General features: G+C 34.3%; 1 protein-coding gene across 1 annotated transcript; it reads right to left on the bottom strand.

The window, feature by feature from the left end:
* Positions 1-6,036: 6,036 nt before the first annotated feature.
* Positions 6,037-19,754, bottom strand: LOC133180160 (serine-rich adhesin for platelets-like). Its single transcript, XM_061314732.1, has 15 exons — positions 19,530-19,754; positions 19,188-19,274; positions 18,591-18,986; positions 15,542-15,627; positions 15,044-15,107; positions 13,536-13,721; positions 12,954-13,177; positions 12,605-12,851; positions 12,243-12,398; positions 11,913-12,081; positions 11,441-11,631; positions 10,407-10,646; positions 8,556-8,670; positions 7,018-7,867; positions 6,037-6,386 (listed from the first exon to the last, which is right to left on the bottom strand). Exons 1-15 carry the CDS (start codon positions 19,752-19,754, stop codon positions 6,167-6,169), a joined length of 3,456 nt encoding a protein of 1,151 aa, XP_061170716.1. The 3' UTR covers positions 6,037-6,166.
* Between the last annotated feature and the right edge of the window lie 7,549 nt (positions 19,755-27,303).

Here is a 27,303-nt window from a genome sequence, read left to right as displayed (position 1 = left end):
ACACAGTCATTTATAAGTCAAGTAGAAATAGCTTTGCAGCAATATGCAAGAGGGGATAACAACACTAGTCTATCTAAGAAATGATAAAATTTCATGTCTTCAGCATCAGCAAGAATGTTTCGAATGGGTTCTTTCAAGGCTAAAATTGTTGGCGTTGCAAAGGATTTCATCAAGTGGCATGCTGATAAAAAAAAATGATGATATTCAATATATGTATGAATAAATGAATAAAATTGTTTGTCATTTATATATAGGCTTAATAACGGATACAAATAAATTGATACATTAGTTTGGTATTACCGTAACCAAACATAAATTATTAAAATACATTAAAATAAATTGGGAATCGCCCCCCCCCCCCCTCTTCAAATGCCTTGCTTTTTTATTCAATCATTTTCTACAATATTAATTATTATTCGCTTGACAATGATTTTTTATTGGCCCCATTTTGTTAAGCGATGCTTCTTGCCTGATGCATTAAATAAAGAGTGTATCCCCTATTTCCTTTGATTTTACATTCATTTTGACTAGATCCCTCTGTGATTATAAATAAATAAAAATAATTACAGAAAATAATTTGCACATTTGATATTTATAGATATCTTTATATAGTCCTTTATTTTCTCTAAATATTGATACTTATTAAAAGGTGTGGTATTTATGTTATAAACTTTGGATAATGCATTAATGCATTTTAGTTACACAGTATATGGGTACGAAGCGAAATGCTTTAGTGACGAACTCACTTCATCTATGTATTTGACCATGACATTTCTGTTATTTACAGAAGTGCGAATAGTAGTGACTACCAACTATCGGTGTTATTAGGACAGATATAAATGTGATGAAAGTCTATTCTTTTCTTTGTAAGTGTTTGAAATGAGTTCCCTCTGGCAAATTAACTATTTAAATCGAGAACGCAGCCAGCGCGAATTTCCTCGGATGCATAGCAGACGATGTTTACTTGGTGATAACAGGTAAAGGTGTTCAATCAGTTATTATTTAAGTATGAGATGATGCAAATTGATGTACTTACCCTGGAAGTATAGCCAAGTATTGAATAAGAATAATCCCGAAGAGATATGGTGAGTCACTATGCATTGTCTTGAACACTAGCCTGTAGATTCAATGAGGGCTATGATGCTCACCATCAGTCTTTTTTTACACAGCCTGCTATCCATCTTCGCCGTGGCGCTAATTCTCCTATACCACTCTATGTTCTTATTGATCCTCCACTTGAATTTACAGCATAGTTAAATTCGTAGCCAAACCTGTGCTTTCTTGACTTTTTGTGACTTAAACCGTTTGTTTAGTGCTGATAAAAGTTACATCTATAGGTGTTTCTCCACTTCTTCAATAAAAGTTGTAACATTATAACTTCTCACGTTTCAATCATATGATATTTACCTTGGTAGCCATTTTTTTTTGGTTGACAAGTGGACAAATGTAATGCATTGTGGGATACTAACCACTGGTTAAATCATTTAACCTATGGTTAACTAACCAGGGGCTAATTTTATTTTGAGCAACAGATATTTGACCAGTGGTTAGTTGGCCAGTGGATATAGAATTTAACCATCGGCTAACTTAACCAGTGGTCAAAATTAACCAGTGTTTTGAGCAACCCAGTCCTGGTGCCTGTGCATCAATTGTATCTCTCTTTCGGTATTCCAATTGATATGACGGACTTGACCACATTAGATGACCTAATTCAGGAAAAGATAGTGAGAAAATACCATTGTAATTAAAATCTAACCCACCCCTCCCCCCCCGTTTTATTTTGAAATTTTAACGCTTAAAAAGTTTTGACCCATTTTTATCTTTGACCAGGCACATTCAGGTTATGAAAGATAACGTCGAATTCTTTTCTTAATAAATTGTCTTTCATTTTAAATTCACTTACTTGCAAAAAAAGGGACACGCGACAAAAAATAATAATAAAAAAAATAATAAAATGACAAAATTTCCCTGTAGATGAAGGAAGAGATACAGGCATTTCGAGCGAGATGAAGAGAGATAAGGGAAGAATTGAGAAGGCCTCAGATGAAGGAAGTTCTTTGGGCATCTGTAGCGAGATGTAGGAGGCACAGGAAGAAATGAGGAGGAGCTTCGGACATCTCTCTCGAGATGTATGGAGGAACAGGAAGAATTGAAGAGGCTGGAGATGGAAGAGATACGAACGGATTTTAACTATAGTCTGAGAAAAAAATGTGTTCTTTTAATCCAGTACTATTGCAACCATTAACACCGACTTGAAAAAATATTTTAATATGAAATGACTGTTAGGAGTGTTTTTGTGTCTTTTTCCTTTGTTCTGTATAGTTTTTTTTTCTTTTTATAAGATGAAAAATCATATATATTGGCATTTTAATTGATGCAATTATTGCAGGAGTGGCACATAAGAAAGTACAAGATCGACTACTTGATCAAGGTCAAGGATTGGATCTTGTTCCACTCACAACTGAAATTAATCCGAAGATCCGAGGAAATATTGATTTCCAAACTTGGAGTGAAACAGAAAAAGTTTGAAACAAGAAAACAGGACGAGATAAAACAGAAGACACTTGTACACGATGTGGACTGAATGCCAACCACAACAACTGTACAGCAGTCGGTACCATTTGCAATTATTGAAAGAAACAAGACAATTGGCGATCAGTCTGTAGGAATCGCAACAGATCTAAGATGTACTCATTAGAGCCAGAGGGTTCATCTGATTCTGAAACTGATCAATAAGGATGAAGATGCCATGTTAGATATTCTTTCTACCAGTGATGATTAATCAGATACTCGTAAGTCAGAGAAATAACCTCTTCCACTAAGTTCAGGACAAACCTCTAGAATTCCGTATAGACACTGGATCTAAATGTAATGTAATTGTCAAGTCACAGTTCATAAAACAAACTTGCACGGTAAGGAACAGAAATCGCAGAAGATACTGCGTTCAAAAACTACATATTTCGTTCCAAATTCTGTGTCGACTTGCCACCTACACGAGGCAAAGTTTGAAGCAGTAAGCGTGTCAGGAAAACGTCATAACGGGTGCTACAACGGCAAAGGAAATTTCATTATGCTTGTAGTAATTTTCCAGATCTAATCTGCAATACAGGACCTCTCACAGGAGAACATAGCATTACAATTGACCGAAATGTAAATGTGATTTACGGAGTGTACCGTCACCCAGCGTCTTTAAAGCTACAAATCATTGAAAAGCTGCTAGAAATGGTGTCAACGGTACATTGTTCCCGTTGAAGAACCCATCGAATAGATGGTAAGGTCAATGGTTGTGAGCCTGCGGAACAGTCAAGTGAAACACTGTTTTGACCCTAAAGATCTGAATGAGGTCATTAAGAGAGAACATCACCCCATGAAGACTGTAGAGGAAGTGTCATCCTATATTCCAGGCGCAAAATTATTATTTCCAGTTCTTAATGCCATCGTTTTTAAATTAAGGAAGAACAATTTTTGTTTTATCCTGTACTTTTGCAACCATTAAAGCGAGACCATGATGCACAAACAGGAAAATTAACAAACATAGAATTTTCTTATGGCCCGTGGAAATTTTGTTCAATTCCTAAAAGTATTAGCTTTCAGAAAATTAAAGGTTTCGGAAACTAAAAAATCTACTTTTATGGAGGAAAAAAAATATTTTTGTATGCCCAAGACGAAAAAATTACTTTACTTCTTACTCCTTATTATGCGCGAAGTTGAAGAAGTTACATGTACCATGGTCTCAAGTACCAAAACATGAATGTTGGGACCCACGAATTTTGACACAATTTTCCAAAAAAGATTATTTCAACGTATTTCTCACCTTTGCATGTCCCATTCGAACGACAATTCTTACAGGATTTTTTTTCTCCATTACTCGTACAGAAACAATGAGAATATTGATTAATGATATGTTGTTTTACGTCAAATTCGAGAATTTTTCACTCGTATTGAGACGTCACCATAAACCGGTGAAGGGCTTCAATTTTAGACCATTACTCGGCATTAAAGGTCACTAAGCAGTGAAGGATCTTTACCATGCCAACGCCTGCCGTGACACGGGGCCTCGGTTTTTATGGTCTCATCCAAAGGACCCGCAACTTTCACTTCAAAGTGCCGACGGCATGGCAAAGGAACAGTTGCTACCCATTTTTTTAACGACTTTGGTCAGCCGCGGCCGAAATTCGAACTCACGACCTCCCGATCATGGAGCGAGCGCTCTACCGACTGAGTTACCGTGAACGGTACAATGAGAATAGTTGACAAAACTCAATAGACAAGATACTGTAAATGAAGTTATCTTTAGTAACGAGTGTAAGGTGGAATTAAGAATGGATAAACGTATTCTTGTTCCCAGACGGCCCAAAGAAGAGAAGGCACCTCCTTGCTTCATTCCTACTCGTTGTGCACGCACGAGGCTTATGATCAGAGGTTGCATTACAATTTGTTTGTTTTGTCCATCTCGAGAATTGGAGGCGCCACCATTTGCCGGTTGAGGGCTGCAATTTCGACCTATACTCGGCACCTAGGGCCATAGAGAGCAAGTGAGGGGTCTTTTTCGTGCCAGCACCAACTGCGACCCGGAACCTTGGTTTCTACGTTCAAATCTGATTGACCGGTCTCCACGTCCCGCAGTTGATTCGACCCCGCGGCGTAAAGATGAACTCCTTACATCGCGACTCTAGAGCAAACGTTCTAACCACTGCGCAACGTGGGCGACCATTACGTTTAAAGTTAAGGGAAAAATTACCGTTTTAAATGATAAGGGATCAATAGCCGTTGTAAATGCTGACATTAAAGCTTTCAAAATGCATTAAAGAGATCATTGTTAGGTTACGTCTGGCCAGTTATTGCTTGTCATTTCCCGTATTACAGCTATTGTTCATGTATTCCTATCTTTCGAGCCAAAACTGTTAAAGATTTCCTAGAAAAAATTCACATTAACATGTAATTGCCATCATAAAGTCCAGACATTTGTAATTAGCAAAAATTACCCCCTCCTCCCTACCCTTTGGAATAGGTAACGACCCCCCCTCCCCCCAGCCAGGTGCGTTACATGCATGGTTCTTCCACATGCAGGTGTTGTCCTGATAGTTAATGAGCGATCCATGAACACCCCTAGCAACTGCATGATACTGGCTGGCTGACCTTAGCTTCCTGTGAGTTGAAGGTGAACGCGGTTTACTAATTTTTGTAATGCCACCTAACTGGGCTCTCATACTTTCACTTAAGAGCATACGCCCTGTCTTAGAGCCCACAATTGTAACGTCAGTTATAGGCCAAGTCTAGGACACTTGTTTTAGATTGTCCAACCTGTGGTTGACCAGGCGTAACTCTCCCAAAAAAACTATCAACAACCCCCTCCAGAGTGGACCGTCTTCTATCAGTGCATATATCAGCTGAAAACTTAATATGTCCCCCACAAGAACCTCAGAAATAGTTCCTTGGGCGAGCTTTTCTCCTCGGACTACATTTAATATATGCTAGGCCGACAAAGTAATCATTGTAAATTTCTAACAGAAATACATCTGCCCTTTTCAGCAGTCAGCAAGAAAGATTGCACACGAAACAGCAGGTGTGCGAACAGAGCCACATGTTCGTGAAGTGACAGGATAATTCGTACCTTATATTTCCAGGACCAATTCAAGTAAGAAATGAACTTATAAATTAATCCTTGGTGTTTATTTAATTTTCTGCTGTTTGCTATTTAAATATAATCCTATTCCACCTTGAATATCAGTCCAAATTTTTACTGACCAAAGTTATGGGTTTCGCAAATTTTAATTAGAACCTAGCTTAATTACTTGCAAGTACAAACGTCGTAATTATTCCGAAATTATTTCAAAAAAAAATCTGCTAACATAAACTAGGGTTGTTGCAATGTTAAATCTTATCGATTTTATATTCATTACTAGTAGAATGTTTAAATGTCTACAATCATGGGAGTGCATGAAATTTATCAATAAACCTAACTACTTTAAAAGTAGTAATTTTTTTTTATTCTAGGACATTTACAATAAAATAAACTATATTTCTTACATTATACAAAACATTAAACAAACACTGTATATAATCATTGGAATATTCAAGTTTGAATACAGAGTATTCTACAAGTGTGTATTTGAAAGGATAAATACTAGCTCTGTACACGAAAGAAAAGACAGAATTGTCAAATTTAGTGTCTTTGATATTTACTGGCGTTTGCATTATGACAAGACCCTCCACTTGATTCGAAATGATGTAGAGGTGCGTGTGGAACGTAGGAATCTTCATTGTAGGATAAGGACGAATTAGCATTGTACTGAAACCCTGGGTTTTGTTTTCCCACCAAAACGAGGTCTCTCCAGTTTCTGATTGGTCCAATGTCTTCCTGATGGGTTTCTGGACATTTATTCCTGTTTAATACATAAAATAAAATATTGACTGAATATTTATATCTGTTTCAAGAATTTACCGATTAAACAATGGACACGATCGTCTGTGTAAAAAATGTTTATTTGAATCTTCAATGTTATACTGTACACGTCAGTTTAAAATGATAAAAGTGTTACAAGGAAGAAATTTATCTCTAACTTTGGAAAACATATATAGTAGACATTTTATTCAAATCATGTAAACCAGATGTCTTTTAAAATAACTCATTGTTCAATCTCCAAAGGGTCCGAATGGAGTTTTATTATGTGAAATCCACAACAGAAAGCTCTTTGGTCTTATGTCCTATGTAACTTATATTGACTTCAATATACATGTCAAGTTTAGGGAAAATCTAGGTATTTTTGAGGGACCAATCTTAAAATATTGTTTCATGTACTAGAGGGTTTTATGAAAAAGTGCTAGATTTTGCACTTCAATGTAAATTTTCACGAATCATACAACGGACTTTGGTGTAAACTTTATACCAAGAACAAAAAAAAAATCTATCGTCTGGTGAAAGTGGGTATCCAAAAATGGAAAAAGAAAATAAAAAGTATTGCACAAAGAAAACTCCAGTCGGCCTCCTTAAAATCTAAACCGAGGAGTACTTACGATTTACTACATTTTCTGGCTACCAGTCCTATGATTATCATAATTAATACAATTCCAACAATGGACGTCGAGGCTCCAACGATCAAATGGGTGTTTTTAACTTTGGAATGAGTCGATTCTCCTTTGGTATCTTTTGTATTAGTGGAAGTAGTTGTGTCGACACGTTCTGCTGAGGTTTCTGTTGATTTCAAGGTTGATGTACTCAGGGTTGATTTAGTTTCGCTAATTGTTGTAGTTGAAGATGTATCCTCTTTCGCAGTTGCTTTGCCGTCAGTACTTATTACCGATGTTGTTGATGATTCGGAAGTTGACGATTGAGAGGAAGTCAATGCTTCTGTGTTACTTGTAGTTGTCATTTTCCATGTAGATGTCGGTTTTGTAGATGATGGCGACGTGATTGGTTGAGTTGTTGTCAAGCTCGAAGTTGTTTCTTTGATTGTTTTAGTTGGCGGGTTTGTAGTGAGTGCTGGTGTTGTTTCCAGTGTCGTCAATGCTATTGTTGTTGAAGTTGATGCTGAATCGGTTGTTGATATCACTGCTGTTGTTTCAGCAGTTGTGGTTGATAGATCCTCCGTCATCTCTGCTGTCTCAGGTGTTGTGTCAGCAAAACTTACTGTTGTTATTGTCGATGCTAATGTTGTAGGTTTAATGGAAGAAGAATCGGACACCATAGATGCATGTTCGTTTTCTGTAGTTGTGATCGGAGAGGTTGCTTTGGTATATGTTGTTTCATCTTGTGCAGCAGTCGTTATAGAAGTTGTAGTCTCTTCTATTTGTTCTGTGGAGCTAAACGATGTGTGTGTGTGGATCATTGTTGTTGTCATACTTTCTGTTGTTGTTTGTCCACAGGCTACGTAGATAAAAATATTTATATTAGGCCAACTTTAAAACTATGTTTGCCCTCTCCCGACTTACGATAAAAAAAATTGGATCATTAGATTGGTGGTATTCTTTCAACATCGGTGCTGAATTTTCAAAATCTATTTTCCGGAATACATAAAAAATAATTGTGTCATGGAGTTAAAAAAGTATTGAGTTGGTCCATTTTAAGGCAGTTGGACCGGAACGGGCAACCGATTTTTTTTTTAAATATTACCATGCTTAACTGTATTACTGTCAATAGTTTTATGGAAGAAAATCACATTCATCTCGATACAAATCAAAAGGAAATAATTCCTTCACGGTAGCTCAGACGGTAGAGCGCTCGCTCCGTGATCGAAGGCTGACCCAAGTCGATAAAAAAAATTAGGTAGCAACTTTTCCTTCGCCAGGCGCTCGGCACTTCAAAGTGAAAGGTTTTGCGTCTTTCGGACGAGACCTTAAAAACCGAGGCCCCGTTTCACGGCAGACGTTGGCACGATAAAGATCTCTTACTGCTCAATGGCCCTGAGTGTCGAGTTAAGGTCTAAATTTGAAGTCCTTCACCAGTATATGGTGACGTTTCTATATGGGTGAAAATTCTCGAATGGGACGTTAAACTACATACAATCAATCAATCGAAAGGAAATAAGAACAAACTATGCTAATAAGAGTCTTACATTCATTTTCTGTCCAGTTGAATTTATCATTTGTTGTATTGCAGTATAGACACTCATTGATGGAACTATTCTGCATGGAACTGAAGCATTTACCGTCGATGAAACAGAAATTTTCCTGTAAATACATGTAATATATGAAAATGAGATTTATCCTGCTTAAAAGCTGAACACGTTTCGTAAAAGGAATTTGTCCGCCATATCTATTATCTGAGGGCCCCTATGTAAGCCGTTCATTTAGTCACTGTTTAGTGTAATCAGTTGTCGTCTGTGTAGACAGACGTATTATACATGGCACTCCGCAGGTGTGTTAAGGCAGTGCCCAGATCAAATTTCGGCGCATTTAGACTTTTTTTTCGTAAAATGTAATATTGATAAATCGGAAAAGCCATAGATAAATCATTTACTATTATTATCAATTGTATAGACGTCATTGAGTCTTAGGCTAAAAGAAGCACTCCAACATGACGTCATCACGTGACGTCTATAAATAAAAAAAATTTGCCTTAATGAAAATGTGAAAAGTTCAACACTACCCCGGAGATAATTCATTTCTTTGAGTGAAAATGATTATGTAAAAACATCACTGGGTCATGAAAAGTGCTGCTAGAATCCTACTCTCCCGACACAGAAAAAAATATTACAAAGTTTCGCATGAATCCTTACCAAAATTTTTACATTTTATACACACGATGAAGGAATTGTTATTAATTCATGTTAACCACACGATTCTAGCAGCACTTTCCAAGTACTATAGAATACAAGCTTTCCATACAAACAAAAATTATGTTTCAAAGTATGCGGCGTAGTGTTGAACTTTTTCATCTTTGTTATAGAACGACAGAGGAAAGGCTGATCGGGATTTCAAAGCACTGCCCGTGTTCGTTATAAGAAAAGATGATAAGAATATATCAGCGTACCTGATTCTTAATCTTTAATTCCTTATGAATCTCTCATAACATTCATGGTTTATGCTTTAAAACTCCCATTTCATATATTTGTTTTCATGAATTCTCTTCACCTATAATTTCACTCGGCAAATATTTGATCAATAGTTATGACGTCATGGGTTTGGTATTTAACCCCCGTGCTATATATTAGCTATTTATACCACCCAAAAACGAAAAGATTTAGTTTATATTATGTTTTGAATGATTCCCTTCATTTCTTGGACCTGAAATTAAAATTTAAATATATATATGAAGAAATCATTATTTCTAAAGTTCACGTCATACAGCTTACTACATGTATGACGTCATATTGTAAAGGCAAGTAGGATATCTCTGGGTGTAGCAATAACATACCCGCGTCGGTAGCAAAGAAAATAACTTTGCACGGTAATAAAAAACGATACCAAAGAAACTTACAACCGTTGCACAGGTCACTGCAGTATACAAACAAACCCAAATACACGTAACTGCAATAAAATGTATGCAAAGACAATGCAAGACAACTAACGCGAACACATGTCGCCATTCCACGTGACAATGAAGCAGACAGGTGTTACGAATGCGAAGGATATACCCCAGTGCTGATATCATAGATGGTAAAATCAAATATGGTGTATGCTTATTTAAGAGTCGTGTTCAACTTTTAAGAATTCAAAGCTCTTAAGGTAAGCGTACATGCATGCAAGACATACATGAATTTTCAAGTACTTAGATCTACATTTTTTTAAAGGGAAATATGGAAAAAGTAAAAGCAGGTTTTTGAAATTCATTTGACAGACACAAGTGTTATTCGAGAGATTCACAGGATGTTTATGTATGTTTATATCGTTAAAGGTCAATCACAAAACACTTGGTAAACATTAAAATATACTCCAAACACGTTTAGAAAGAGAGCACCACTTACCTTTAAGGTGAAATACACATTTCCGGATTCATTGTGGTACTCCTGACAATGAGACTGATATATAATAACTTGATACGTGTCTGTGAAACGTACTCCGTCATTTGAAATGTTAAACTTGACTTCAGTCGTCCAGATACCAGATGTGTCATACGGAAGCGGACAGAATCCCTCAAATAAGGTTCTCTCTTGTAAAGTCATCTGTCTCTTGTGCTCACTTTCCTCCGTTTGGTTAATATTGCTCTAAGAAAATATATATTATATTCATGAAAAAAAACCTATGTCAAAGCATTGTCAAATGAACACGTATAGTAACACTGATGGATTGAGTGTGTGTTATTTTACGTCCCATTCGACAATTTTTAACTCGTATGAAGACTTCTGCATATACCGGTTAAGATCCTTAAATTTAGACTTTTACTTGGCAATTGAGCAGTGAGGAATCATCATCGTGCCACCCATTATCGTAACACAGGGTCTTGAACTTAAAGGTTGCATTCAAAAGACCTGCAACTTTCAATTCAAGGAACCGAACATTTGAGGAATGAAACCTTTTCTCATCATCTTAGGTCTGTCGCTGCCCGGGCTTGAACTCACGCCCTTCGAATCACAAAGACCGTATCGGTAGCTCAGTCGGTAGAGCGCTTGGTCCGTGATCAGAAGGATGTGTGTTCGAATCACGGTCTCGACTGACATAAGTCGATAAAAAAAAATGGATAGCAACTGTTCCTTCGTCAAGCGCTCGGCACTTTGGAGTGAAAGTTGCGGGTCCTTCGGATAAGACCTTATAAAACTGAGGCCCCGTTTCATGGTAGGCGTTGGCACGATAAAGAACACTCACTGCTTAAATAATGGCCCTGAGTGCCGAATAGAGGTCTTAATTTGAAGCCCTTCACCTGTATATGATGACGTCTCTATATAAGTGAAAAATTATCGAACGGGACGTAAAATAACATACAATCAATCAATCGAATCACAAAGCGAGCCATTTACTGATTGAGCTAACTTTATTTTTACAAATGACAATTCAGACGTACCTGTTTTACGGTAAGATAACATATGGAGTCCATGTTTTCAAAGAAATATTTTCCCAAGATGGTGGCCTCTTTACAGGTTGTAGTAGAGAGATCACAAAGACCAGCACTGGGAACACTTGTAATTGTGGGAGGTCCAAGTAAATCAAAGGAGCAGTCGCTCCCCCCAAAGCCAGTGTCACATGTACAGTTTCCTTGTAATAAAGATGATAAATGACTAAACATTAAGTCTACATGTACATGTAAGACGATCTCTAAAAACGATATCTTTGGACTGATAATGATAAAACAGATATCAGAAGTTTTGTAAAGTTTCTTGTAAATTATCATTAAAATTTTGAGAAATGAATGTAATAATGCTATTGAATTTATTTTATCTCATATTTATCTCTTGGATATTGCAGATTCTTTATTTTCAAATCAAAAGATTAGCAAAATAGTTTCCTAACATCGTATGATACAATGAATAGCCTACCCCCATCACAAGTTCCATGTCCGGTACAGTTGCTTGGACAGAGGTTTTGTATTGTATAGGTCACTTCCGGTTCTGATTCTTGCAGTGTGGCATTTAAAAGGACAAACGTTGAACATTGCTGTAGAGCGGCTTCGACGTGAATGTTCGTTAGGTTCTCATCGCCTGTCATCTGAAAACAGATCTTAGCATTGAATTTGTTCAACTCAAACGATTTTTAAGCAAAAATGGGCCACTTTTCAGTATAAGTTAATTGATACATGTACTAGAACATGAGATACTACAGTATATGCCTAACGTGCTGTACACTGTTCTAACTTGTAATTGACCTACTCTTATGTCTTCAATGCAGTTGGATAAGGTTACATTACTAAGGTCAGTCACATGTTGTTGACACGTGTTGTATTCAGGTGAATTTTCAAAAGCCTGTAGACAAACTCTCTCGGAGTATTCAGTCGTCCGTACGTAGGAAACCGTGCGTTTCTTTCTCTGGAATTGTTAATTAAAAAAAAAAAACATTATCACCAAGATGAAACTGTCATCGTGTATTCATTAGAGATTGTTCCTTATTAATTCTAGGTTTGCAAATTTCAGGATCAATATTTTTATGCATACAAGTCAATCTAGAAATTTTCAGTAGTTTGATAAGTTAAAATTATTTTAAAATGGAGAAGATTGTATGAGTTATAGCATACGATTAAAGGATCCCTCTCCTTGAACATATCGGACACATCCCGTTTTCGTCTTCTGTTTTGTACAAGGTCTACATTACATTCATACTGTTTGCCTCGGTTTGAGTTGCAAGGTGTGAACGTGTTGTAGGAGCATTGGGTTTTCCCGCTCTCAGTGCATGTACAATGAGGAACAAGAATGGTCGACACAGATTGCAAACTGTTGTAGACTAAAGAGTCGCCGCTGAAGAGATTTTCGTTGTCTCGAATCCTACGTGCAAAAACATGGTTGAAATTGTTATTTTACATCGAATGTTTATGTATAGTTTGACGTTAAAGAAATTTTTTTGTAAATGTAATTATGAATAATTACTTCCATGACTCGGAGAAGTCATTAGGATAACTCAGACCGATGTCATCTATAATAGTACTGTTTCGCCTTCTGAAGTCGTTTTCCATCACACCATCAAAATATCCACATAAACCATCGGCATTCCCTACATCCATAGCAGAGGGTAGAATTTCAAGATCAATGATATAATGTCTGTTCCATTCCATTATATATATGGCGAGTGAAGTACCAGTGGGGAAATATATCTGAAGATGCAGTATAAATAGAATGATACAAAATGGCTGACTACTAAATCAATATGTCTAATTTTCTTAACTTTAAATTCAGTCCTGTTGTATATAATTGAAAGTCATGTTAGTTGTGCACTTCGACACAAAATTGCTAGATCAGGGCGAAGGTTACTTCACCTCCTGAAAATTTGTGATAAAATTCTGAATTTAATAGTAGACTTTTAAAAAATTCCAATCGATTTTAAAATAAGATTTGTTGATAAATGAAATTAAATCCCAGCGGACTTTAATTATTTTTCTTTTAAGTTTTGAGAATTGAAATGGTGTTTCAACCAACCATTTTTCTCTGTAGTTATATGTATAAGTAGCTGACCTTATAGTATTTGTCGTGGATTTTCGTGACTTTCAAAACATTGTCCTCGCAAAGTTCATAACTGATGATTTTATTTTCTCCACACAAATCTATGACAAAGACATCTCTTCCTGCTCTTGCTGCCACTGCGCAGACGCACCAAGGTCCATCATACGACGGGAAACATAAGTGGTGTTTGGACTGAATCTAAAATTTCAATGTTAAATTCATATTTATAGGTATGTACTATATTACTTTTTATGAACATTTCTATCCTTTAGGCTTTATATTGAGTTTTGCATTACCTATATAAATTCATTAAGGCGATTTCTTTAAAATAGGACATATCATGGCCCGTTTTACAGAAGAAATTACGACTAAGACCAAAATGTAATTTAGCGAATAGTTTTCTTCCTATATTTATTAAAATTGGAATTTATAATTTTTATAAGGAGTTTTAACAGGTTGGGCACAGTTCCTTTTTTTTAGTAATTGTTACGCTAAAAGGGAATTTTCCCTCTTTTCAGTAATAATAATTAAAAAAAACATTACTGTATACGGGAATTTTCAATCGTTTACCCTCTTTTCTCGTGTTTGCCTTGAATAAAAGATTACGTGCAAGAATATTTTCACATCCTCTCAATATTTATAGTCTATTAAGTGTATATATGCTTAAAACTTCAATAATTCAGCAAAAAACTGAAAAAGAGTGATGAAATATTTCTGCAATATAGATTTCTTACGGAAGCTAATCTGTGTTAGCAATTGCTAACTCGTACATGAAAGTATTCGTTCTAATTAAATATTATAAACTTTTTTTTCAAAGACATCGGAAAAATAATTTTTAATACCACTGCTTCTTTTACAGATGAAATAATTAGATGAAATATTAAATTTTAAAAGATACTCATTCAAAGATGGTTTGAGAATTAAAGTCCTTGTAAGATTCTATACTTTTCGTATCATTTATCAACAGGGAGAAGTGTATTACTGCTGCATACATGTGAGTTTAAATTCCTATACATGTTCAAAATATGTCACCTCAACGAAACCAAGCTATGAAATTTTCCGTGTTTAAACTAGTAGTAATATACTTGTAATGGAAATATTCACATCCGTTGGAAGAATACTCATGATCTCGTACGATTAAATCTCATCTTACTCCCGTCTGCAAAACTAAAGAACTGAATTTTTTTTTTGTCAACGAGGTTGGTTTAATAATGTTTAAACACATCACATCGTCTTTTTATTTAATACACGAATTTGGGGCATTATTTTAAAAATATGACGAAAATTCCCGTTTACAGTAATGTTTTTTTTATTACTGAAAAGAGGAACAATTCCCCTTTTAGCGTAACAGTTACTGAAAAAAAGGAACTGTGCCCCACCTGTTTAAGATGTTTCTGTATATAAGTAAATAATAAAAGAACTAAACCTTGCAAGATTTTACATTAAGCGCAAGTTCTTGGACTTAGTCGTAAGTTCTTTTGTAAAATGTGGCCCGGGGCTTTTTGTTTGATCAGCCTTACCCATTGTAGTTGATGTTGATTTCGATAATTTATAAATTCTCCAGGTATCTGACACTCGTATGATCTGTAGGGAGAACACAGATAACATGTACAAGGTAAGCACATCTCTTGTTACATTACAAGATTTATTGACTTTTTCCCCTTGTAACGAACAATTATTCTGAAATACGTTAAATAACGATAACGAGGTATCAAAGATTTGAAGCAAATGTTAAGGATGTCATCTATAAATTGAGCAAAGCATTTCACCAGACAACCTTCAAATTAAAGGATTTCGAACTTACATGCATATTTGATATTAAATAATAACAGTAAAATATTATGTAGCAAACTACTAAGGAAATATGACAATTAAATCATCGGTTTAGACAAGTTTTACTGTATATGTCATGCTGCTCTTGATAATAAACCCATAAAGGTTTATTTCTCTAAATATATTTTAGGAAGATTGTAAATTATACACAATGCACTCTGCAGACTATTCCCATATTTTCTTACTTTCCGTCAAAAGTATACATATGTGGATCCGCTCTAACACCACACGATCTTCCTTTCCATTGTTCATTTCCTTCTCGAACACTTATCTGTTTCATTATAAAACAATTATGAATATCGTAAAAAAGAAAAGAGCAAATCAGTTAACATGTACAGAAGTTAGGTACTTTTTTTTTTAACAGTGAAGAGATTTTCTATAGAATAAAGGCAAGATTAATACATATGAGAAGCACACAGAGACTATTATATAATCACTTACTTTATTTTTCATTCATGTATTTTAAAGATTTTATTCGCCGAGACGTTACGCATAGTATAGAGTAACGTAACTGCGTAACTTGTAACATTAAAAGACGGGCGCTAGTAGTTTTTAGTCATTGTTTCGTTTTGACCACATGGAAGTTTCCGCCAATTTGCACAAAGCTCCTATAATGTCCTGTGATGATTTCATACAAAATTCATTAACAAATTTCCAATACTGACCGATACCGACTGTTCGTAAAAAATAATAGCATTCCGTAATATGCCGTGATTTTGACATGTAACAAGGAGAGATGGAATGTTTGTTAAAGAATTTTCCCATATAGCAAGTTCTTCTGGTAAAACTAAAGGGAGATATAAAATGTGCAAATCAAGAAGTACATGTAAATAGATGTAAGCAAGTATTTGAAGAATAGTAGAGTGAGTTTGATGTCTAGTCGGTTTTGTTACTATGACACAAATAAGCTAATTATGATATTTTACAAGACGTATATCAGAGATGTGAGCTCTTTTCTTTTTTCAGAGGAATACTTGCTATCCATAAAAATCTTATTTTCGAAATGTGCAAATAAATAAAATTTTATATCAAAAAATAGAAAGTAGTTAAACCTTAAAAAAAAAAAAACAAAAAAAAAAAAAAAACAAAAAGAAAAAAAAACAGAGCAAAAATTGGATGTCTAGTCTTATTTGTTACGCATTCAATTTTTAACGTTTTCGTGCTTAGAAAACGTAACGTCAAAAATATAGTTTTACTTGCAAACTTGCCATTATTAAGGGAAATACAAATCATATCATCAGCAGAATAAAATATTTATTAGTGAAAAAAGAAGAAAAAAGAAAATGAAAGAAGACAAGAGGCCCAAGGGCCTTAACGGTCATCCGAGTATAATACAACAATTTAGAGGATCCATAGAGTATAAAATGAACTGAAAGGTGAAGCTTTGTTGCCCAAAAGCAAGAAAAATAGGGTGATCAGGATTAACAAAATAATTAGTCTAGTATTCATTAACAGTTCATAAATTAGGTTCTAATCTGTTCCCCATTTATCACTCTCACCAGACAGTATATTAAGAAACTATCAGTGCTTCTGTACTCTTTTAATTCCTTGTGGAAATCTCTTACATTGGCCTGAGTAAGACTCTTGGTCTTTGATGAACATTTAAGGTACTGGTATTCCATCCCTAATAGCCTCAGATTCAATGAATTTGAATACATAACAGATGTGTACGGGTGGAATACTCAGTATATTTAGACATAATCTACATTTATTACTATTAGCATGTAAGAATGGAAGTGTCCTAATTTATGACTTGACCTTTGTTGAAGAGTTATCTCCCTCTTTTTTTAAGTAATAAAAATCAATTTTAAAAAAATATATGGTAAAAAAATTGTTTTCAATTGTCATTCTATTTCTAATGATTTAATTGATCTTTCCACCACAGTAGTTATTGATATTCTTATTATCTGAATTTTTATTTAAAAAAAAAATCGCTTGTCTCCATAGACTTCAATGCAATTTCTATTAATTAAATACTGCTTAGTTAATTACGTTTTTGAAACTTTCACTTGGTAAATCCTTTTCTACTGTAAAGTTCTTTGAATTAATATCAGAGTATTATATACGTGATTGATATTTAAGGATAGAGAATTAGTTCCTATTAGGGATGGAAAACCTTAATAAGACAAGTCTACCTGATCATTAAAACTATGAAAGTACTTTTTGTATTATACAATAAAAATTCTTGCATAATTCTCTTATTCTATTAACCTTTCAAGTACATTATTTACAGTGATTAATTATCACAAGTAAATGGCAAAGGGGAATAACTCCTCTCAGTAGAATACAAATTAATAGAGCCCTGGTCTGGACTAGAACACTTGACCAAATGGTCTTGATGTTCAAAAATCTGGTAAAAATACCCTTCCTTATTAAAACTTTTACCCTTTTTGCCTCTGATATGCCCAGGAGCAGAGAAGATTTTTAAGCATTGATGCATTTTCACTATATAATAAATAGAGTCCCGCCCTAACATCAGAACCTCTGATCCAGGGGTCATGAAATTCACAAATTTGGAAAAGGCATCCTTGCTTATCATAACCATGTATTTGTTTAAATAATACCCAGGAGAAGAGAAGAAGCTTTTCAAAGAAATAATGCACTTTCACTATATGATGTATATAGCCCCGCCCTAGCACCAGAACCCTGACCCAGAGGCCATGAATTTCACAATTTTGGTAGAGTCACTCTTGCTCATCATAACTATGTATTTGATTTGTTTCAATAATACCAAGGAGTAGAGAAGAAGATTTTCAAAGAAATAATGCACTTTCACTATACGATCTATATAGCCCCACCCTAGCAACAGAACCCCTGACCCTGGGGCTATGAATTTCACAATTTTGGTAGAGTCACTCTTGCTTATCATAACTATTATTCAATTTGTTTCAATAATACCCAGGAGTAGAGAAGAAGATTTTCAAAGAAATAATGCACTTTCACTATATGATCTATATAGCCCCGCCCTAACACCAGAACCCCTGACCCTGGGACTATGAATTTCACAATTTTGGTAGAGTCACTCTTGCTTATCATAACTATGTATTCAATTTGTTTCAATAATACCCAGGAGTAGAGAAGAAGATTTTCAAAGAAATAATGCACTTTCACTATATGTTCTATATAGCCCCGCCCTAACACCAGAACCCCTGACCCTGGGGGAATGAATTTCACAATTTTGGTAGAGTCACCCTTGCTCATCATAACTATGTATTACTATATGTAACAATATACCGAGATATCAGGCAAGGACACATGCTCAAATATTTTACTGCCAACCCCGTTAGTACCGCCTGTCTTTAAGTTAAGGGTCATGTGACTATTGATGACGTAACCATCCGTATCCTGGCTGTAAACCGGAAATGAAATACTTTGCCTCCATTCGCCGTTTTCATACTTGTGTTTCTCGTTGTAGCTATAGCTTTTTACTTTGACCTCGCACTGATTAGATGATCCTCCTCCACTACATTTAGACGGATCATCTGTTTTGAAGGTCATATGAATGTTCAGGTCGCTAACTGGTTGTGGAACTCCATTAATATAAAGCGATTCAGAGGCAAATGGTATTGTCATCTCTAATTCGACATTCTTAGATCCTTTTCTCTCCAACTCAATACTTGGATTGAGAATCTTAAAAAAAATGTATTTAAGTGTAATTCAATTTTTTACCAAATGTATAACTTTTAGGAAAAGGTTTAATAAAATGCAAGGGAAAAAGTTAGCAAGATGCATTTTGAAATTACAGAGTCTTTAATTTCAAACTGGGAACTGAGTACTATTCTTTAAACTGTCTTAACAGGCATTAATCTGAGATATTTATTATAGTAGTACCTTAATTCCAGCAAAGAATGAATTTCCAACTTTGAAAAGACATGGACTGTTTGCTTTTTTACGTTTTGCACCAACTTTGCAGTGTACCTTACGAAAGAAACAAATTTTGTTGAAAATTGAATCACAATTACTCATATTTGTTTGTTTACTCTTTTTTCGTATATTAATGCAAGCATTTGTTCTCTTATATTTTAAAGGAATTGACTTCAAAAAAGCATGTTTTGAAATGATTTCTAACAGAAAATAATTTGATAATATTAACTTTACATCCAGATGTTTCAAGCAATATTCCCAGATCTTCCAAACATCATAGTTTTAATGATTTAAAAAAAAATGGCTTACGTGAGACCCTATCTTTTTCTCGGCTCTCAACATATTATGAGCTGTTATCACAGCAGTGTAATTACTGGTTTCATCAACAGTCTGATTTAAAACTTCTTGTCCATCAATAAACCAAGTAACGTCGTAAAAAAGTTCTTCATCAGATTTCAAACTAAAGTTGCAGAGAAGGGCCACAGCGGGGTCATATCTGATTAGATGATTTAGTATTTCTTTTTTCCATGTCATATTATGGTACAAAACGGAAACAGCTGATGGTACCCAATCAACACCTGTTTTTGGGCGGAAGAGTACAAAAGCAATAGGACAAAAGAAGCTTTAGAAAGGCTACAGTAGACCGATTAGAGATTAGAAAATTATACGTACAATATTCCGTGTCAACTGTGAAAAAAAAAATTGTACATGTATGATAAAAATAATAATAATAAATGGAGAAATATAGAGTTTAGTTAAAATAAGCATCAAAACAACAAACCTTTGTCACAGGTATCATTAGTCCATCCAGTAGCACATCCGCCAATACAAGATCCGTTAAATCGGTCACATAAGTACGGTGTTAAACAGTGACTGCTACATCGATGTGAACAATCACGTCCATACCAACCAGGTGTGCAGGCTGAATTAGAAGATGAAAATCCTACCTTTATTTATAGCAAAGAGAGATCTGTGTCTGTCTAATTCCTTTTGTCTTAATGATTAATTCATAATGATAAATGGAGTGTTGAAAATGTCAAATAGCATTATACCAGTTTACATATATTATATACAGGACATATATTTTTTAAAAGATCTGGACGTTTAAACACATACACATATTTCCTTATTAAGGACAGATGATACAAACAGAAAAAATGAATGCCTAGCGATTGGTATATATTTTTGGGGCTATTTTTGTTTCAAATGATGCAAATAATAAATTTCTAAAATATTAAGAAATTGTACACCTTCTATCATGTTCAAATTCTACCTTTTTGCAACCATCCTTATTAATCTATACATTTTTTTGTCACTTCAAATTCCTATACTGTGAAACTTTGAATGAAAAAATAGAAACTACGCGGTAAAACTTGTTCATTTTACTTATATAAACATGACTCAAGTTGTTATTTTCAAATGTTTCATGAAATTTGTTTCTATCATCTGTCCTTAAAACGCTGTTCTTTATTTGTAGTATTTTATTTACGTGAAATACTTAAGTTAGTATATAATCATGAAGATGCATGTAAACTTCTAAATAAAAAAATGTGGATCCTTTTATACAATCATACATATGGATATAAAACCAAGTAAAGCTTGCAATATTCTCAATATTCGCTATAAGCGAACAAGCTTGTAATTCTGTCTATTTCCTGCTCATTTTCAAAAGAGACAGACGAGTTTGTGACGAAAACATATTCGCGATTGCGAGTCGGTGCCACCCCCCCCTTTCATGTTAAGATAGAATAATTCATTTTTAATAGCTTATGTTTAAACACTAACCTTGATTGCACCTGCTTGATGTCCAACCATTATTACAACCAAGTAAACAATTCCCGGTGACGTGATGACAAGTTTCGTTAAAACAATGTCCACACTCGTAAACACAATTAGCACCATATGTGCTATTCGAACACTCTTCAATAGTTTATGTAAATTTAAGAAATAAAATAACATTATAACACGTGTTTCGCCTAAAATAGCATTTGTTACATTTCTTTAAAAAACCACAGGCAGAAATAAGTTAAAGATTGAATATTTACCATCTGTGCAGTTTGTTCCGGTATACCCAGCTTGGCATATACAAGATCCGTCAATAGCGTTACATTCGTCACAATTTGAAAAGCATGGTCTACATGGGCTACCATAATGATTTCTAGGGCATCCTTTTAGAACAAAGATATTTAAAAAGTAATAATTCACCAAAAAAAATGTAGAGATAAAGAACATTAATCTGTTTCGTATTTGCAATACACATAGAGACTTCCTGGTCAGAACGCGTTAGGTTAGAATCCCCTGCTGACCGTTTAAAAACGCAAGTCTCCTGTAATGAAGGTATTCGTGGTAAAATGTAGCATGAAAACATCTAGTATGAACAACATCAGCTTAGTTATAGAGTCAACGATAAGATTTATTCTCGAATGGACTATTATTATTCTAACGGAACTTATGAAAATATCGACTATGAAGAGAGTAATTGAGATATACCTTTTTTTTTGGTATGCAATTTTTTTTTAAATGACCATTGAACACTTAAGATATTGATCTTGTGTACTCCTTTTGTTGTTTAAATATGTAATAACATTATATATTTTTAGGCATTATTGTGAATATAAAATTATATACTCATGCTTCTCCATCTAAGATTCAATTTGATTTGAAAAGGGTTGAGTTTATGATAGTTCTAATACTTCCATTGCATTACAGGGGTTAGGAAGGTAATGAGCGACAATCAAGCTTTAAATTCCAGTGTAACAAATATGATTGCAAAGAAAACAAAGACCGTTGGAAACATCATAGTAGGGATCAGGACACTGGAAGAGTTAGTATCCCCTATCGACTGGTCACGCTGTTTTGAGTCCTTTGTCTTGATCATTAAATGATTTTATCCGTAGACAAATCGGTATGAAAATAATCGTCTAATAATCAATACTAGAAATGTCAGTCACATTCGACCTAATGATAATTGGTATTTGTAATCAATGAAATTGAACCGACCATTAAAGTTCGGATCTGTTGACTATAAACAATGTCCCTGATACCTGGGTAACATCAACATTTTTGTCAGTAACTTCATTGATTCTAAGCATACTCCTTACAATGATCGAATAGACCTTGAATGAAAAAAACTAAATGAGGTTAGAAAAAGGATATTATAACATTAAGCATAAATATAACCTTTGGACACTGAAATAAATATCGTTTATATGTTATGCATGCGTATGTCTGGGAGCTGTTCACATTAGAACTTTAAATAAAACCAAAAATTAAAAATTATCTTTCGAGGATTGAAAAACAAAACAAAACGCTATTTCAACTATGTACACTAAGTTTACAGCACATTTTTTTTTTGTTTAAATTATTCATAAATTTTAAGTATTTATCAATAAGCAATTATTCCGTCGAAGCAACGAAAAAAAAAATACCGTCCCACCTCCCTATGTACATATATTTTCACAGCCACAATTAGACTGGCTGCATGTTTCAGAATCCGTGGATGACTTCTATTTTTTTCCTTCGGGAATTTCAAAAACAAATTGTAGTCTGTACAAATTATTTCAGCTGATAAATGGGCACAATGAGTTCCCTGCTTTCAATTTCAAGAAGTCAAATTACTTTTGAATTGAAATACATGTGAATGCTTCATTATTGCTTACACCAAGTTTTAACTAAAAATGCAAGTTCCTGAACATGTATTATTTGTATAACTCGTTCAATTTAATTGCACGGTTAAGCATTTAAGACTCAACAAATGAAGACTTACCATAAATTTCTACTTCGCAGAAGGAGAGTAAAGAGCTGTTAATTTTTGTGAGGTCGTCAACAGAAAAACTGAACGAAAAATGTAGATAGGAGTGTTGTTTAAGATATGGGATTTTTATGACATATGATGACGAGGCAGGTATTTCTTCTATCCCACTGTGTTGATTCTCTGACGAACAATCTCGACAAATGATATACTGGAATCTTACAGCTGATGTCCCTGTTATGATACATGAGAACATATCGGTAAAGATATGCAAAATAAGCTCATGAATGGGGAACTACGTGTTGAAATATTGAAGAAGTGCCGATGAAAAGATACACATAGTTCGCTTTTAGAGCATCATAATGAATCAAACTAGGCCATTTAGAAAAAAAAAAAAAACTGTTTCCTCGCCCTCTCCCGACTTACGATAGAAATAATGAGTAGGTAGGTGAAATACCTATCGTATAATTAATAAAATTGATTCTCTTTTTTTAAATGAGAGTTCATATTCTCTAATGGAACTTGGAAATATTTTCATATATACGGTTCTTCCAAAACCTTAGAGAATTAAAAGTGCGGCAAGATTTGTAATGTATAACGTCACGGTACCCATTATTGCCGAAAAATACCACATTTTTCTTTGTTATGTCCTTTATATAAGTTTATTTAAAATAATTTCTATACGTATCTCTGCAAAGTTCATTCAATTAACATAAGTGATATTTTTTCATTCGAAACAAGTCTATCTCGACTTACTTTCGGGCTAAAAATAAACCTAGTCCATGACCTTGGATACACAGGAAGTCGAGTACCCATTATTGCCGCTTATATCTTTTCATCATTATTCACCAATTAATTGCTAAATGAACCAAACAATTTTAAATTTATGATAATAAAAGACAGAAAAAAGTCTACGATGTAGAATTATTTAATTAGAAACGCAATTGTAATGTTTATTCTTAATTTTTGGTGATATTTTTTTTTCGATGTTGCTTCGGCCGCATGCGCAAAAAGTAAACACATGGACTAATGAAGGAAACATGTGCTATTCAGGCCTGACAATGACCGAAACGCTATTTTTCCAAGTTAACGCAGTCTTGTGACAGATTGTAGAAAGAGAGGTACATGCCTGGTCGGGTGCAAAGCTTTGGCAAACACTTTTAAACCAGTTTTTGCATAATTTCGCTTGTAAACCAACCATCAAACACTCATTTCAACATGGTGGGCGGGGCTTCGTTGTTAAAGCAGACCCATGGTCATGATGGTGCACTACCACATCGATCGCAGTAACTGGATGTATAATTGGTCAGTATCATTTGAATATTTCTCAATAATATGAAGCATTGGTATTATGTTAACATTTATCGAATAAACCACAGCCCCCACCCCCACACGCACCTGGTCCCTAGCACTCAAACTGCAAGTTTAGGAAGTTTTGCACGGTGGTTTCACTTCTTCGTCGAGGTGATTTTTATTTAGATATTTCTTAACAAAATCTATGAAAAATTGGCGAATTGGGTATAATTTTAATATTTTTATGAAACAAATCACACAGAACACCCCCACCTCCCATTAAGCATGCAAACTGCAAAATTAAGGAAATCTTTTAGAAACGTTCAACCTTGAAGAAAATATGAACATGTCAATTGAGAGACAAATTTATGTGGTATCAGTGTAGGTGACTATTTACTGAATGCATGTTCAAGAATTTATCATGATTCTTCATTTTTCTCAAAGAGCTTGCTTGTTTGTGTAAATTCAGGGTTTTTTTTTTTTTGAAAAAGATGTTGCAAGACTAGTGGGTTCTTTCCAAGAATATACCCACAAGATGACGGGGACTGTTGTGACTGTCAAGTTGGTCTTCTCTGAGGAAGATAGGAGATGTGCAAAGGTATTAAATTTTTAAAAGTATGATTGGTTTGTTGAATATATTATTCTTCATAAATTATTTAGATATTTAACCATATTTTAAATCTAGATTGTGATTTAATTGTATACCTTATTTTAATGATTAATTTTTAATTAGTCAGAGCATCACCAAAATTAAACCCGAGCTATGTCAGAAGGGACAAATATTAGTCTTTCTGAAGGCCTTCTTAATTGATGTGGAATACATGACTATTTAATTGCAGAAGGTAACTCATATACATATCTAATAATTCTAATGAAGAGACATATAAGTTATCATTAATGTTAGGCATTTTTGTCCAGCTCAATTTATTCTTAAAGACCATTTAGGTTGCCCCCGTGGCGCAGTGGTTAGAGCGTCTGCTCTAGAGTCGTGAAGTAAGGAGTTCATCCTTAAGTCGCGGGTTCGAATCCCACTGTGGGACATAGAGACCTGTCCTTCGGATGAGACAGTATAAACCGAGGTCCCGTGTCACAGTAGGTGCTGGCACGATAAAGATCCCTCACTGCTCAATGGCCATAAGTGTCGAGCATAGGACAAAATTTGCAGCTCTCTCCACCGGCAAGTGGTGGCGTCTCCATATGAAAAATTCTTGAGAGGGACGTTAAACAACATACAGACAAACAAACAAATAAAGACCATTTAGGGGCTTAGCTGTTCAAAAATGATTAATGTTCAAACATACTGGCATGGCTCTGGATTTTAGAGATATTAATATTAGTGTACCCTAAAATTTTGTGTTTCTGGTAAATTTTTAAATTCTTTTTATCAAGCACATGTCCTCACTTTGCCTTGCCAATGACCAAGTCGATGGTTGACAGCAGTATCTGAAGATTGTGTTTTGATGGAGTTGAATAGAGCCACAGTGATGTCATACAACCCTCTGCCTATGGCTGCTGACATAGCTTGATAGTTTTGTATTTAAAAAAAAAATTAAAAAAATAAGAGAAGAAATGCTGTATTTGTAAATACTAGTACCGTTATGAATTTTCATCCAGATTTTAAAAAGATGTTTCCATACAATGAATAATTAATCAATTTGTTGCAAATGTTAATTGTATATCAAATAGTTTAAGGCTAGTTAATTGTAAATATATTGATTCTAAAAATGTTGAAAAGTATACGTCCATTGTATAAAATTTAAGCAGTCAATTCGTTAAGTTAGGTGAAGGTTAGTACTAGGTACCCTATGATTGTTGATGCATGGTAACATTTATTAACTGCATGTACATTGTACATGTATCTTTTTGCTTGATACAGAATTTGGGTTAGGCATTAATACTATCTCTGTCAATTCAATGAAAGCTGTTTGCCTGAAAATCACTTTTGTTATTTTTTTTTTTAACGATAACTATCATAAGCAGTAAAACACTTTAATATTTCTAATTCGTCTGCATGTTGCACTTTGAATCCTTAGTTGAACATTTAGGCACCCCCCTTTTTTTAAAGTATTTTTTCAAGTTCACTGTCAGAGAAAAATAATTAGATTGCTGATCTAATTTATATTTGGTCGGATAACTGAAAAATATTTTTTTCTTATGCTTTTCAATCTGTTTTTTGTCAAATTTACCATATCACGTACACAGAATTGTGTAAGGTTGTCCATAATGTCGTAGAAAGTATTACGATATATGAAGTAGACAATATGATGGCAATGCATGTATTTGTTTTGATTTTTAATTTAAAAGCATTTTTCCCCTTATTCAAAAGCAGACTGTAAAATTAAAATTGCATTGTTTACATGCAGTTTTGTTTCCAAATATTATTAATTTCAAAATTTTGTTGTCCTTTACTTCAATATTAAAATTGTTTTACTATTCATAACTTGTTTTTATACTATTACACTGATCTTTGAAACTTTTTAATGACTTTGAAGTTTGACATTTTGATATTGATGAGAATCATTGATGGAATTTCCTTAAATTGTTAACAATATTTTGAAGTTGCTTAACTAAGGAACTCTCCAGTTTTTTTTTTTTTTTTTTTTTTTTTTTTTGGTTGTTGTTGTGCTCTGCTACATAGATTGTTGTTTCTTGTTTCACAATGCACAAGATCACGCCTGCTAATCGATCAATTGCATAACCAGCAGTTATGTATAATAATCAAAGGAGATCGATTTCCGGTTATGCATTTGATAAAAATTTATTCAATACGCAGATGGTAAGTTGACCCGATGCAGGCAATAATTGAAATTTTAATTAAAATATAAGAATGTGATTCCATGAGCAATTTATTTTTCTTTTATTTAACACCCTTATTAAATCCAAGGATTGTCGATTAACCACGATATTTGTTTTGAAGCAAGGGCTAGTAGAGCGAAAATGCTGATTGAAAACAGTATTTGCCGACTGGAATTCGTGTTAATCTCAACTAACCTTAAATATTCAATGTTCACCATTAGTTTGCATCAATTACATCTTATC

The sequence above is a fragment of the Saccostrea echinata genome, unplaced genomic scaffold, assembly GCF_033153115.1.
Source record: "Saccostrea echinata isolate AGI-Se365-2 ecotype Australia unplaced genomic scaffold, CSIRO_AGI_Sech_v1 ptg000006l, whole genome shotgun sequence".
Taxonomy (NCBI): Eukaryota; Metazoa; Mollusca; class Bivalvia; order Ostreida; family Ostreidae; genus Saccostrea; species Saccostrea echinata.
The sequence above is the reverse complement of the archived record's forward strand: the minus strand, read 5'-3'. Positions and strand labels throughout refer to the sequence as shown.

Bases quoted from the DNA above. Each gene is read 5' to 3' on its own strand.
- LOC133180160 (XM_061314732.1), bottom strand. From the start codon at position 19,754: ATGACATGGAAAAAAGAAATACTAAATCATCTAATCAGATATGACCCC. The intron at 19,275-19,529 runs GTAAGCCATTTT...TTCTTTCGTAAG, and splicing joins AGAAAAAGATAGGGTCTCAC to GTACACTGCAAAGTTGGTGC. The intron at 18,987-19,187 runs GTACTACTATAA...ATTTTTTTTAAG, and splicing joins CATTCTTTGCTGGAATTAAG to ATTCTCAATCCAAGTATTGA.